Here is a 15,712-nt window from a genome sequence, read left to right as displayed (position 1 = left end):
AACTGATGCTAAGTGAAATGAGCAGAACCAGGAGCTCATAATATACAAGCAACAAGAAGAGTATACAATGATCAATTCTGATGGACATGGCTCTCTTCAACATTGAGATGATTCAAATCAGTTCCACTTGTGCAGTAATGAGGAGAGCCATCTACACCCAGAGAGAGAACCAAGGAAACAGAAAGTAGAACACAACAAAGCATGCTCACTCTGTTGTTATTTGCTTGAATTTTGTTTTCTTTCTCAGTTTTTCTTTTTCTTCCTTCTTGATCTGATTTTTCTTGTGCAGCAAGATAACTGTATAAATATGTACACATATATTGGATTTAACATGTATTTCAACATATTTAACATGTATTGGATTACCTGCCAGCTAGGAGAGGAAGGGGAAAATTTGGAACAAGAGGTTTTGTAAGGGTCAGTGTTGGAAAAATTACCCATGCATATATTTTGTAAATAAAAAGTTTTAATAAAAAATATTAATAAATTTTTAAAATAAAAAATAAAAGGAATGGATTTTATCAAGGGCCATGAGAAATTTAACTTTTTCAATTAATTCAAAAATTAACTCTTTCAATTATATATTTACCAGCTGTTGAGAATAGCATGTCTCAGAGCTACATTGTTTTGGATTTGTTCTTAATTCTAAAACATGAAAAAAATATTGATTTATCTAGTTTAGAATATTTTTATCAGTAATCATTAAATTACCAAAAAAAAGCTTACTGAAGTCATAAATGCCCCGATATCCTTGCCCTTTTAAATGACTTCAAAATAATTTTTTTATTTTTTCCAGGAGTTCAGAGGTTTACTTTTAAAGTATCAGCCTGTTCAAATTCAATTAATAATGATCATGTTTATACTTTATAATTGTTAAAAAAAAAATAACTGGCAAAATTTTGGCTAAAAATAAATAAATAAATAAAAGATTTGGAGTCCACAATATACAAATGGTGCTTATCTGTTATTTATTTAGGATAATGAAAACTGATGACATAGTTTAGTACTATTTTTACTATCATTAAAGGCCACCAAGTAAATGATGTGACAAGAGGCTATTTAAAATCCAGTAACTCAGATTTCAGGGAATTGTCTACCAAACCCTTATTATTCAATGGATATATAAGTGCCTATTATGGATATGTGAGTGGAGTATTGAGGAGGGGGTAGGGAGTATAGGGACAGAAGAATCTGGATCCCAAGATTTAAAAAATTAATCCATAAAGATAATAAAAGGTAGATTACGATAGAGAAAAAGGAGTCAAAATATTCAAGGAAAGTATTCAGGGCTGAAGGAATCCAAGAAGACTTCCTTTACAGGATAGATGGCTGGTTCTTGAAGGCAGAAATTTTTACAGAGGAAAGGGGACTACATTCCAGAGAAATGAGAAAAAACCTGTACGAGTCAAAACAAAAAATTAAGCAGGAATATAGTTTGAACAGATGGAAAACATGTAAAAAAAAAAGTTAGAAAAATAGGTTGGAGTCAGGTTATGAATCTCTCTCTTTGGTTCCCAGAGTTTGAGCTCCCTTCTCCAGTTCTTTATCTGCCCTTTGATGGAAAGTGAAATTTCTATTTGATCACATAGGAAATGAGATGCTAAAAATACTTAAACAAGAGTGTGCCTTATCAGACTGTAATACTATTTAGATTTAGAATACTAGATATTTATATGATATTTAGATCTAGAAAGTGCCTAGAAGATGAAAACATTCCAAATTAGGGATATGGTATGGGTAAGTAGACAAAAAGCAAAATACCTTAAACATACTACAGAGGCAGAACTCACAAAACTTTACCATTGATTGAGAAAAGAAAAGGATGAGTCAAAGATGATTGTGGTTTTGATTTGGTTACAGAAGAAAGGTGACAATCCCAGTGGTAATGTTGAACAAGCAGATAAAGATGAAAAGTTGGATCAAAGGAGATATTCTGGCTATATATAAAGCATGATATCTGCAATTGGGTGGTAGAGGAGGAAAATTTTTTTAAAACAACCACTAAGAAGCAGCAGCAATTAGAAAGGTAAAAGGGAAACCAAGAGAGAATAGTCTTAATTTTATTAATACCATGTTGTTTTTGCTTTTCAGTCATTCAATTGTATACAACTCTTCATGATGCCATGTGCGGTGTTCATGGAAGATTCTAAAGTAGTCTGTCATTTCCTTCTCCAAATTAATACTATATTACAAAGCTTTAATATTCTTCTGCTACTTGCTACCTTGCATGAACTTGGGCTTCCCTTTACCTCTCATACAAAATGAGCGGTTTGGCCTGGAGGATAGACTACTGAGGTCTCTTCCAGTTCCACACAAATGATCTTCTATGAGGCTGTTTGTTTGTATGTTTGTTTGCTTAGTAATCATTTCACTTCTCCTAGACCTAAAGGTTTAGAATTCCATTGATATTCTATTCCTGTTTCAATATTCTATGGTCTTAAATATTTTGAACTTTAAAGTAATCTGAACGATAAAGTTTTCCAAAAATCTTTGAAGAAAATTTATTTAATTAGAGCAGAGTTCAGACACTTGCATATAGATATAATGAAATAATCACTTATACAAAAAAGAAAGTGCTTTTATTAGCAACTACCATGAGGGATGAGAATTTCTTTAAGCATTTTTTCTATTTCATATGTTTAGTTAATTAAATTTAAATATGTGAAACGCATAAAACCAACTGTAGTAGTTTGTCTTTCTAATGTTCAATTTTCATGAATTGTAATGGGCTGAAGATCCTGAAGCTCTCTTTGCACTGAAGTCCCTCTTAGCACTTGAAGCTAATTAGCAATTGGGCAATACTCTATTAATATATGCTTGGAGAAAGAATGGCCCCACCCACTCTCTGCAAACTGGGTGTGTTGTATAGGAGATTGCAGAGGATTTGGTGGGTGGAGTGAGAGAAGCAGAGCACTGCTGGCCAGGTTGGCTTTGCAACTGCTCTCACTTAGTATAGCCATTCACTTCTGCAAAGAATAAAGATCAGGAATTATCCCTGAACCTGAATTTCTGACTCTAAAATTTTATGCGGTCATCACAATAAATAGTAGAAATTCAAGCAAGGTCAAATTTACAAAAAAGGCAAAAAAAAAAAAATTAAAACTTTTTTTAAAAAATGAACAATTTTAGAAAAGTAAAAATAATTCTGCCAGGAATAAGTTAGCTCTAAAGTACTTCTGTTAGATTTTTTTTAATAGCTGCTTTGAATAGTTCAGAAAATGTTGCACATAATTCAAATGGAGAGAATTGAGTCAGATTTTCCTGCATTATCTTCTTCTACTGAAATATTTCCCTTCTTTTAAAACCCATCTAAGTATTTTGTGTCTCTCATTTTCTTTGCAAATCTCAGGCCCTCTTTGGACTTCTCTGCAAGTTCAAATATAAAGTCTGAGAAATCAAGGACTGTTTTGTTTTACCTTTGTATTCCTAGTTCCTGGATAGTCCACTTTACCTAACAAGCATTTAATAAATATTTGAAGAGTTATAGAAGTAAATTGAAAGAGTGTTTGATATAAGTATTAAAATTCATATTCTAAAACTAACAAAGCTTTTAAGAAAGAATAATTGAATTCTATTTTTAAAAATCTTATTAGTTTTATAGCCAGCATATTATTTTCACAAGATGTAGTAAAATGAACAATCAGTTCCCATGCAATACTTTTCTCTTCCATTATGCTGTATATGCTAAAAGTTTTAGTACAGTTTTGAACTTTAATACCTTAATACGTTTGAGCTTTAACACTCTTTTACTGCAAGGGTAATTCCCCAGGTGAACAAATTCCTTTTAAATGCAGATTTGTACTATTTCTGCAATTCAGTCGTAGAAAGTTACCTAAGATAGTATATAAGACTAGTCCACACAGAGTGAAGACTTGAATCCAGATTTTCCTGGATCTGAAATCAGCTTTATATCCACTATACCAACTGTCACAGGACACATACTCATCAATGTATTAAATGTCTATTGGATACAATGGACTGCAACAAGTGTTTTGGTAATTCCAAGGTTAAGAAATTATCCCTTTTTAGTACTCTTTATACCTCATACTTTTTAATGTAATTACAATGTGTGCTCTCAGAGGAAGACTATAGGAAAAATAGTCTTGGCATCTCCAGTGCTTGACACACTACATGTTTATGCTTTAGTACAAAAAAAGATATGGAAAAGAAAAACAAAACATTTCACAGAATCTAGGGAGATTTCAAAATCTCATCTACAATGCTTCAAGTACCAATTCAGCTTTTGCTTTAAGACTTTTGTGATGGGAAAACTACTACTACTGAAGGTATTCGATTCTGTTTGGACGGCTTTAATTAGTAGAAAAATTTTCTTTACATGATACAACATCCACCCATTCATTACATCTACTTCTGCCCTCTGGTGTTCTTCTGGAGCAAAGAAGAATAAATCTGGTTAATCACCCAAGTGATGGCCCTTCAAATACCTTCAAATACTCACGACAGCTCTAATCCACAGCCTCCCAACCTCCCTACCCTGCTAAATCTTCTATATCCCAAGCTAAATACTACCAGGTTCTTGAACTAATAAACATGATATGACCTTGGGCACCTAGGTGTCACAGTTTGTACAGTGCTGGGTCTACACTCATCTGCCTGAGTTCAAATCTGGTCTCAGGCACCTACTAGCAGAGTGATCCAGGATAAATCATTTAACCCTGTATTGCTCAGTTTCCTTCTCTGTAAAATGAATTGGAGAAGGAAATGGCAAACTACTCAAGTATCTTTGTCATGAAATCTTTGTCACAAAATCAGAAAGGATTTAAGAATATAACATTGAAGTCCATCACCCCTTTAATCAACTTTCTCTAAATGTTTTTCAATTGTTTCTAAAATTTACCAGAACTGAAAATAATAATTTAGAGAGACCCCGAATAAGGGCACGATACAGTAAAATAGTCACTTCTTGTATTTTGGATAAAAAATTTGCCTCTTCTAATCTAAAGAATGCCTTACTTTTTTGGAGGGCTGCTATCTCACATTATTTACACATATTGAGATTGTAGTATACCATAACCCCCTAATCTTTTTCAGACAAACTCTATCCAGTACATCTGTACTATAAGTTAATTTTTTGAAATCAAAATTTTAAAATCTTAAATTTCAACCCGATCAATTTTCTTATTAGATTTAATCACTAGACAATGTTCAAGTCTATCAAGATATTTTTGGATCTTATCATTCGATGTGTCATCCAATAAATTAAAAATAAATACCTACTAGCTTTGGGTCATCTATAAATATAAGTAACTGACAAAAATAATCAAAATTAATGACAAAAATATTAAAATCTGTAAGATCAAAAAATGATGCTTAGGACATTTCACAAGAGACTTTTTCTAAGTTGACAGTAAACAATTAATTAATTAATTACATTCTGTATATTCTAAATCTACCTGACTACCATTATTTACCAAACATCTTTCCCTCTTTCCCTTAAGGACACAAAAAGCAGACTTTGTCACATATTTTGCTAAAATGTAGGTAAACCAAAAGAAAAACTGCAACAGTTGACAACCAAATGAAACAGAATTGAAAAAATAAATGAGGTTTCACCTCACATTCAACAAATTGGTAAGCATAACAAAAGATGGAAAGGGATATGAAGGAAAAATTACAAGATGACTAATACACTAATACATTTGGTGGAACTATAAGTTGACCCAACCATTCTAGAAAACTCAAAAAGAACTAGACCTGTAGTTTCACTGGCATAAATAATCTCCCCCCACAATCAATCAGCATCTTCTTTGCAATTATAATCTAGAGTTACCAAGAACACTAAGAAGTCAAGTTATTTGTTCAGTCTCATGGCAATTATGCATAACCCAAAATTTCCTGACTTTCTAACTACAAAAAGAAATGGTCCTTAAAAGTTCCAACCCCAAAAATCCTATTGCTTGGTACATATTCCAATAAGATCAAAAACAGAAGGGTCCTATACACATTAAGATCCAAAATCTTCATAAGGGAACTTTTGAGGTAGTAAAATGTTAAAAACAAAATAGGTATCCAACAAATGAACAATGGCTAAATAAATTGTGGCTCATTAAAATAATACATAATATATTATATGTAATACTCTAATATAGTAATTACTATTGCTATGCTAAAGGAAATGATTAACTATAAAAAACTGAAAAGTATTAAGACACACATACTCAAGTAGAACCAATTGTCCTTAGTAAGCTATTAATACTTTTCTACTCCTCAGCTTCTATTACTGGTGGTATAAAATAAGCAAGATCCTAACACCAATTAATTATTTATTGCTAAGTACATTTAATTTCTTCAACTAGAAAATAAAGAGGCTAGATTTTTAAGATCCTTCCTAGCTTTAAAATTCAGTAATTTCTTTTCATAAATGTTTGTAATTACTGCTGAAATCCCAGATCAGAGTTACATATGCTAGACTAGTTACTTCTATATAAAGCAAGCATTTCTATGAGGTAGTATGAAATGTTGAATGTCTTTAGGCATCTACCTAGTGGAAGTCAACAGGAGTAAAACAAATTCACTAGAGTTTACAGTCCTTCACTCTTATCCCTTAGAAATAGTATACATACTTAATGTATGGTAATAAGTAAGGTCTGGTAAGTCATTAAAATTAAAAAAAAAAAAAACACAATGTTGAAAATATATGTACACATGTGTATATGTACATAAAGCTGTTTTTAAATTCATAGTGTGCCCAGTTTAATCCTTTGAGATTTAAGAAAGATGCTAACAAGATTATACTATACATGAAATATCTAGACTAACAAACATAAACGGTTCAATAAATAAAAGAAGCATTTCTTTGAAGGCTAGGAAACATGCTCCTCATGTCAATAAATAGAAAAAAAATGTATCTTCCTTATATTACCTAATATTTAATAAACATCAAATTTACAAACAAATATTTATTAAATACATATATGCAATTTACTATGATAGTGTATGGGGTGGGAAAAAAGAAGTTTGGAGCAAAACTACACAATCCTTCTTTCAGAACTTATAATACAATGTCAACTTATTAAATATAGTAATCAAGTTTAGGTAGAAGATTACAACTTTAAAACTAACAAGAACTCCCAGATATACAATAATAATAGCTATCATTTATTTAATACTTTAAGGTTTGCAAAATGCTTTACAAATAGTCCTCAATAGGACTCCAAGTATTCATGGAATTTATTAGTACCTTCATTTTCATTTTCAAACTGGCAATCTTGCATACTTCCAGCTATGTGCAGGAGAAAAAAAAAAGAAAGGCACCATGCATAAGCATTTGTGGAACAGCTGGCATCTTATTAGGTCTTGTTCACTTTACATTATAAAGAGTTCCTCATGCATTCATCACATATTTTCATTGTTTGCCCTTAAAATTCAAGTTTTGTGCTGCATTTATGCCCCCAAAGTGTAGTGCAAATCCTTTGGGCTCTAAGCACAGCCATGCAAAGTCAATTATACAGCTCAGTGAAAAAAGATGTAAGCCAAACAAACTTCATGCTGAAATGTTTGCAGTAAGTCAGAAATTTGATGTTAACAAATCAGCAATTCATTATATTCACAAAAATAAAGTATGTAAGGTACTATAGATTCTATGTGCAATGAAAAGTGAACATTTTGTCTGAAATAATTTTAAAATTACAGCGTTAGGATAAAAGTCATAAAATTCTTGGACATGCAAGAAAATGTTTTGCATGTTAACAATTTTATTTTGTATGCTGCATTTTATGGGTTATTTCGTGTTTACTATCTAAGAAAAAAGGGTATATCATCAGAATATTTTGCTATAAAGAATTATATGCAGAAAAGTATATTTTCAGCAATCTCTAGCAAAAGATCAGTTTCTGGTGGTTGGAAGTTATCAACTTTCCTTTCTTAGTCTTTTGCACAATTTTCTAGAAACATTACTACCCCTATGGAAGTTGAAGATTTACTTCATTATCTTATTTTATCTACACAACAACTTTCTAATTTCTAAAATTTTCTATTATTACTCCCATTTTACAGATAAGGAAACTGAGGTAACCAAGGGTTAAATAACTTGTCCAGAATCACACACCAGGTGGTGCTTACTTCCAAGAGTAAGCTGCAGCCAATTCAAAACAGTAGATTGTAGTATTTTTCAGTGTGATCATTTACACCTCAGAAATCAGAAAAGGTTATGAATCAGGGTATCACTTAAAGTACATAAAAAACTATTTAGACTTAACAAAGTGGATAAAATTAAATATATATATATACACTCCATCCCACCTCTAGTCAGTTGTTCAGCATTACCAGTTGTTCAATCATTCCCTTGATTATATCTATATTCTAATTGAGCTATTAATTTTTTTCCTTTAAATATTTAAAATGCAAAATTATTAAACTTATTCATCCAAAAACCCAAGGGTACTCTCACAAACTTTTTCAAGAAGTCACAAACATAAAATCCTCCATTTCTTTTTGCATCCATCACATTTTAAAAATTCTGTATTCCTAGTCTTCCTTCTAGAATTGAAGCAAATTGTAAAGACTGGCAATGATGGAATATCAAGGAAGAGGGATTCATGTTATAATAATAATTCATGTGGCCAACTCATCCATTTCATACAGCTTTCAGTATAATATTGTTGTCATAAAATCACTTTCCATCCCATCCGGAAAATCAGAAAACTCTAAGGGATCCTTAATTCTACTTTGAGAACTATTAGAGAACGTTTCCTTTTTTTTTTTTTTTTGGCTGAGGCAACTGGGGTTAAGTGACTTGCCCAGGGTCACACAGCTAGGAAGGAATGTTTTAATTGTTAAAGAGAATTAAATACATTAAATACATGTTTAGCGTAATATATTATCTATCATAAGCTTTATTATTGCTTAAGGTAGGAAACGCAAGGCCAGCTTTGATATTTTAACCAAAAAGTTAACCTGGTGCCTTTATAAATCTGATAACTACATTTAATTATAACTGATTTCCTTTGTATTTCTATATATTTTATCTTAAAATATTACTTTTAAAAGGGGTGTACACAATTCATCACACAACCAAAAAGTACCATGACACATGCAAGTTAATAACCCCTCCTCTATACAAACGTTTCTTTCCACCTTTAAAACCAGCTGTCAAGAAAGTTTCATTCAGTATTTCTACTCCTCTCAAGAAAGTTTACTTGAAGTCTTTCACATTTTCAGCTCTGCAAGACCATACATGTACAATGAATAATTTCAAAATTAATTCTTTACATGCATATTAACTATCTTGCAGATTATTCACAGATAACTCAGCCTGCTTAACAAATGGGAACTTATTTAATTGTTAGCTAAAAATTATAAAAGTAAAAGTAATTCTAAAAATTTTGGACTACTGATTTGGATTTTATAAATATAGATAATCCATTGCCCCCTTACCCATGCCTATTAGCATCAAGAAATTTAAGATGACTACACTAAAACTTGTTTGCTACAGGGTAAAATTCAGCAAAGGCAAAACTTTTTTTTTCAACAAATCTTATTCCAGGGATAAAGCCTATATATAGAGGCAGTTTAGTGGTACAGAGGACTACAGATCTGAGTTCAAATTTAGACATACATTTACTAGCTGTGTGACTCTGGGAAAATCATTTGACCTACATTTGCTTCAGTTTTCCTCAACTATGAGATGGGATAGTACTCATCTCATAGAGTTGTTGAGGATCAAATGAAGCAATAGTGCTATAAAAATACTTATTCTCCTTTTCCCTCTTCAAAGTTTTAAAATACATAGGATTACAAAAGAAACCAATTATAAGGAAACAGCAATCAAAATATTTAAACAGTTCAAGAACCTCAGAGTAAGAATCTTTATATTTGAAGCCATCTAAAAAAGGTTCAGAGGAATAGATCCTACAATTAGATTTTTAAAACGAGTTCTAACATTTTCCTCTCCCCTCTTCAAAAGTTTTGAAATACATAGGATTACAAAAAAAAAAAACCCAATTATAAGGAAACAGCAATTAAAATATTTAAACCGTTCAAGAACCTCAGATTAAAAACCTTTATATTTTAGGCCATCTAAAAAAAGAATCAGAAGAATAGATTCCACAATTAGATTTTAAAAATGAGTTCTAGCATTTTGTAAAAATAGCAAGTCTATATATAATAAAACTTTCTGATACATTGAAGCATGTAGATATCTTGATGTGTTGCAATTTTACAATGTGGGATAGATCCTTTTTTCTGTTTTTCTTGTTCATAATTATTTTGCTTCCACTAACCAGTTAATTCCATAAATAGTTATGGAACACCACAATAAGCAAAATTTAAAAATAATGTAAATATTTCAAAAATATTCCTCTGAAACAATTAAGTTCTATATTAAAAGATCACAGTATCAAAAAATATAACAAGATAATGTAGCATCTTTATCATATGGATTGCAGAAAAATGTAAAAACAAAAAAAGCTACAGAATCAGGTTTTTAACACTAAACAATGGGTCTAAATGTAGCAAACAGTTTTCTTTTTAGTCAAGGTAGTCAAAAATCATTTGTAACAGGGCAGCTACTAGGTGGCGCAGTGAATACAGCGCCAGCCCTGAAGTCAGGACTGAGTTCAATTCTGCTCTCAAGACACTTAATACTTCCTAGCTGTGTGACCTGGACAAGTCAGTTAACTTCAATTGACTCAGGAAAAAAAAATTTGCTAACATCAATTTCAGGAAAAGACTATAGATTTTACTCTGATTACCTGGTTTGTAGATCGTTAACAATAGTGATAAGAGCACTTAAGATAGAGACTTATTAAGTCTACTTCAGAGAAACACTAAAAGGTTTTATTTTCAAGTAAGTCAGGACACTTGTTTTCAGCGCCAATCAATAACGGGGCCCACCTTCAGGTCAAAACAACTGCCACCCACAAGCCATGTATTCTAAAAAAAAGTCAATGAATAAACAGCTTAAAATTTACAAGAAGTAGTCAACCTTATTTTTGATCCCTATACAACATCCGGATTCAGAACGACACAAAAGACACAGTAAAATGCCAGCAAATAGGATATCCATTAATTTCATGGTCACTATCATTACTTTTCATTCCTATTTCTTTAAAAGGGGGCAAAATACAAAGCAAAAAGAAAAAACATGGACTAGAAGTCTTCTCAAATAGAATCTCTTAAAACCTCAAACTTGCAATATGGAAAACAGAAGCCAGAAGTAAGATCTTTGGTGCTGTGAGGGAATGTAAAAATTTTATTATGCATGTTAATAAAAAGCATACCTCTTAAATTTTCTCTTAGGTAAGTATTTAGGAGTAGGGATGTTTCGATTTAATCCCAAAACTCGAAACTACAATAAAATACAGTGACTACAGACTGAAAAAAGGCAAAGAGTTTTCTATCACTGCCTCTACACTATTTCACTATCATGACTATAATATAAAGGAAGAAGTCGGAACTGCAACAATAAAGAACGACTTTCCTCAGGATTAGTATAGAGAAAGGTGGTGGGGAGTTAAGTAAGGTGTTGGGGGGTGGGGGGGGAAGGACAATTTCCCACAAGAAGGGAAAAAATCAGAAGAAAACAGACACTGATTCAGGGTTTGAGCAAAAGAGAAAAGTAGCCCAAGCCGGGTGTCAGGGAGGGGATGACAGGAGACCCTGACTGCGGGGGGGGGAGGGAAAGAGATGACAGGAAAGGGGGCAGCAGAGAGTTGACATGTCACTCACCCCGAAACAGTGGAGAACAAGGTGGGAAGGAGAGAGCAAAGCAGAAGCAATACTTAGATAGGTTATGGGGGTGTGTGTGAGTGGGACAAGCAGGAGGTAAGGAAGGGAACTGGATGGTTAACACCGGAAAAGAGATGGTCTCAAGCAAGCACTGACTTAAACCTCAGGACCTGGGCACACGAGAAAAAGACGGGGGAGGGAGAGGAGAGGAAGAGGTAATATGTGGAAGTCGAGGGAGAAGACCATGGGGCCAGAGGGCAACACCTCCTACCTCCCTCTGACCCTTCACCTCCTCTGCACCCCTGAAGTAGCAGGGTCACTGCGACCCCGCCCCCCCGCCCGGGTGCCCGCAGCCTTCGTTCCCTCCCCCCCTCCCCCAGGGGCGCAGGGAGGAGCGTGCGCCGTAAGCAGCCCTCAGGACCCGGGGAAGGCGAAGGAGGAGAAAATACGGGGTTGGAGAAGGAGGTCAAAGGGGAAGCGTCCCTCCTGAACTCCTCCATCCCAAGCAGCCAGGAGGGCGGCCCACGGCTGCTCCTCACCTGACAGAAGCGACGGCAATAATCCCGACTGCTGATCCTGCTGCTGCTGCTTCCAGTGCCGCAGCTGCCTCCTCCATCGCCCCCGGCCCCGGCTCCGAACGCGACGGAGCCCGGAGGGGATTCCACGATCGCTTCAAGCTCTTCCCCGAGGCGCTCGGCCTCCTGGTCGCTCTCTTCCTCCGCCATGAGGTTCTCGCAGCCCAGCGCGTACCAGCCCCAGCGAAGCCGTCGCTGCCGCTGCTAACCTACTCCTCCTCCTCTAATTCCCTCCCCCTCTTTCCCCCCTAGCCGGACAAGCGCTGCTCCGCCGGGGCCCTACTTCCGGCTCCGCCCACCCCCGCCCCCAATCTGCATTGGCCACCTCCCGCCGCCAGTCACCGTGGCTCCCGCCCTCTAGCTACTATTGGTCGGAGTCACCGTCCGTCTGACCCGCCGACCAGCCGTTGGACAGCGCCTCACGGCGGTTGCTGGGGGCCGCCTACCGTGCTTCGCAATAGGCCGCGGAGGAGGACGGGGCGCGGCGGGGGACACGGCGGCCGCCGCGGGGCTTGATCGGGCGACGGTGGCAGCGGCAACTGGTCCTCCTCCTTCTCCCTTTCCCACCTCCTTCGCCTCCTCCCCCTTCCTGGTTGCTTCTCGTTCTCCTCCCCTAGTGGCGGCCCTGATCCTACGGTACCGAGCAGCGGGGAAGCTGTGGGCGGGCCGGGCCGTTGGTGCGGGCTGCGGGCCCGGGGCCTTCTGTCCCGGAATCAGGCGGGGGAGTGGGGGTGGGGGTGTGGGAGCCGTTGACTGTGGGAGGAAGGAGGAGGAAGATGGCAAACCTGTCAGCGGCCGCTGCCGCCGCCCCGCCACCGATCCCCCCCCTCCCCACCCGGAACTGTCGGCTTCTCGGTGATGGGGTGTCTGGGCTCGAGGGGCCAGGGACTGGGGGGAGGGGCCAGGAGGAAGCTTCCCTCCCCCTTCCCCGCCAGTCTTCCCTGCTCTCTTTCCCCCTCCCGCGGAGCGGGGAAGTAGAGGCGCCGGCGGGCGCGCTCGTCCGGTTTAGGGTGGGAAATCAGATTCCCAAGGGGATGCCCAACTCCTCCTTTCCGGAATACTCAGGCTTGGGAACAGGGTAAGGGAGGGGCAAGGAGAGGAGGGGAGGTCCGGAGAGGGTATCCAGAGCAGGGATTGGGTATGTTTAAGAAAAGGATGGGGTGCGCGCTTGTTTGGTTCCGGACTATGGGCTGGTGCCTAGGGGGACCCCTTTCTGAGCCACTTATTTTGGTGGTGGTTATTGACACCCTTTTGCATCTCTATTTTCACTCCCACTTCCTCTTTCCCTTCCCTCCCTCCCTTTTCCATTTTTCTTTTGCTCTAGTAAGGGAATGACTACCAGGTACGCCAGCGAAAATAGGGTGCAAGCCCAGAAACCGTTTCTGTACCACCACTTGTTGAGAAACTGATTTGAAAGCAACTCTTGTGTTTGGAACTGGCAGAGGGTGCCCGGATTTGACACCTCTGTTTTCTCAGATTGGGAACTCTTCACTGCTAAGTGTCAAGGCAACAAAACTGGAAACTAACTTGGTAAACATTTAAACTTGAAAATAGCATTTTTTAAATTTTGCATTTATTAATGTTTAGAATTGCGTTTTCAAATTCCCACGTAGGTCAGTTCTTAATCTTTAATTTTTAAAGTCTTCCAGAGAAATAATGTTATGCATTTGAGGTTTGCAAAACACTTTATAAATATTAACTTATTTTATCCTCTCGACTACCTGGAAAAATTTTGTTTCTCACCTTTATAAATTCCAGGTAGGTGGATAGCTGAATATGTAGCAAGCCAAGTCAGTTGTACATTTGTAAAGACTTATTGACTGCCTTAAAAAAAAATTTTCATATATAGACTAAGGTTGAATAGATTACTTAAAATAATTTAAGATTCTTAAATCAGGGATTCTTAATTTTTGTGTGTGTGTTATGGATCCATTTAGCAGTCTGGTGAATCTTAATATTTTAAATCATAATATTTTAATGTAGAAATCCAGAAGAAACCTGAAAAACTTATCAAAATTGTTTTATTTAAAATTTTAATTTTGAAATTATTTTTAAAAGACTTTGTAGATCTCAGGTTAATAATCTCTGCTTTGAGTGAAGGGTATTTTGAGTTAATGGATTTACTTTTGTTTGTTTTTTTTCTGAGGCCATTGGGGTTAAGTAACTTGGCCTGGAATCACACAGCTAGAAGGTGTTAAGTGTTTGAGGGCAAATTTGAATTTAGGTCCTCCTGACTTGAGGGTTGGTGCTTGATCCACTGCGCCACCTAGCTGCCCCAACAGATTTACTTTTAATTATAACCTTTTGGATAGAAATAGAGGAATAGTAGAGATTGGGCTTGAAGTGACTAAGACCTCTCAGCAAATCATTTAACTTCGGTATGTTTGAGGCAATGACATATGAGACTTTCCTCAGGAAAGCTTAAAAAGTTTTAGAGATCCCTCCACCTCTTCCCCATAGTTTTTTTGTTAGTCATAGAATGTCTTGTTCTTATCCATTTCTTTCTCTTATTTTGAAAGACCCTTATTGAAAACCAGAATGGAGCGATTTGTAGTAACATCTCCTCCTGCTCGAAACCGTTCCAAGACTGCTTTGTATGTGACTCCTTTGGATCGTGTCACTGAGTTTGGAGGTGAGTTGCACGAAGATGGAGGGAAACTGTTCTGCACTTCTTGCAACGTGGTACTTAATCATGTTCGCAAGTCTGCCATCAGTGATCACCTCAAGTCTAAGACTCACACCAAAAGAAAGGCAGAGTTTGAAGAACAGAATGTAAGGAAGAAACAAAGGCCTCTAACAGCATCTCTTCAATGCAACAGTACTGCGCAGACAGAGAAAATCAGTGTTATCCAGGACTTTGTGAAAATGTGCCTGGAAGCCAACATCCCACTTGAGAAGGCTGATCACCCAGCAGTTCGTGCTTTTCTCTCTCGCCATGTGAAGAATGGTGGCTCCATACCTAAGTCAGACCAACTAAGGAGAGCTTACCTCCCTGATGGGTATGAGAATGAGAATCAGCTCCTTAACTCACAAGATTGTTGACAAGGGAGGTTACCATCATTGTGAACAAGACAAATGACGTGGAGTATTAAAGTTATGTGTTGATTGTGTGGTTCATTTTTATATTTATTTCATTAAAATCATGTGATACAGAATAGTTTTGCAATGTGTATATAGCTGCGGAAGTGACAACCTCACTGCAGAACTTAGTGATAATTTAGCCACTGGTGGTATAAGACAGAACTTCAGTTTAGAGTGTGCTAGAATATCTAAAGCCTGATGGTTTTCTTTCAAACTGATGGTTTTCCCCTAAAAGGTTTATGCATTGAAAGTCCTGCCCTGCTTTTTACCATGTTTGACTGTTCCTTGAGAAGTTCCTTTACATATTTAGGATGAAAAATAGCATAAGAAACTGAAACTGCTGCCAAGGAATACTGCTCATGATTAAA

At 36.6% G+C, this 15,712-nt stretch overlaps 2 protein-coding genes across 4 annotated transcripts in view; one reads left to right on the top strand and one right to left on the bottom strand.

Annotated features, from left to right (window-relative positions):
- The window catches only part of ZNF654 (zinc finger protein 654), a 102,512-nt gene extending 90,031 nt beyond the window's left edge, over window positions 1-12,481 (bottom strand). For both annotated transcript variants that reach the window (XM_023500297.2, XM_031958847.1), the window contains exon 1: window positions 12,228-12,481. In XM_023500297.2, the coding sequence (XP_023356065.2) occupies window positions 12,228-12,413 (186 nt within the window). In that variant the 5' untranslated portion in view covers window positions 12,414-12,481. The remainder of the gene's footprint in view (window positions 1-12,227) is intronic.
- A 114-nt stretch (window positions 12,482-12,595) lies between these two features.
- Window positions 12,596-15,418, top strand: CGGBP1 (CGG triplet repeat binding protein 1). Of its 2 annotated transcripts, none has more exons than XM_031958848.1 (3): window positions 12,596-12,899; window positions 13,588-13,793; window positions 14,783-15,418. In XM_031958848.1, the coding sequence occupies exon 3, from the start codon at window positions 14,802-14,804 to the stop codon at window positions 15,303-15,305; it is 504 nt and encodes a 167-aa protein (XP_031814708.1). In that variant the 5' UTR covers window positions 12,596-12,899; window positions 13,588-13,793; window positions 14,783-14,801; the 3' UTR covers window positions 15,306-15,418. The 2 variants fall into 2 exon arrangements, with proteins under 2 accessions (XP_031814708.1, XP_003765571.1); XM_003765523.4 differs by lacking the exon at window positions 12,596-12,899 and adding an exon at window positions 13,010-13,341.
- Window positions 15,419-15,712: the final 294 nt, after the last annotated feature.

Source organism: Sarcophilus harrisii, chromosome 3 (assembly GCF_902635505.1).
Source record: "Sarcophilus harrisii chromosome 3, mSarHar1.11, whole genome shotgun sequence".
Taxonomy (NCBI): domain Eukaryota; kingdom Metazoa; phylum Chordata; class Mammalia; order Dasyuromorphia; family Dasyuridae; genus Sarcophilus; species Sarcophilus harrisii.
Note: the sequence above shows the minus strand (reverse complement) of the source record. Positions and strands in the feature narration are given on the sequence as shown.

Coding starts and splice junctions, on each gene's coding strand:
- CGGBP1 (XM_031958848.1), top strand. CDS start 14,802: ATGGAGCGATTTGTAGTAACATCTCCTCCTGCTCGAAACCGTTCCAAG.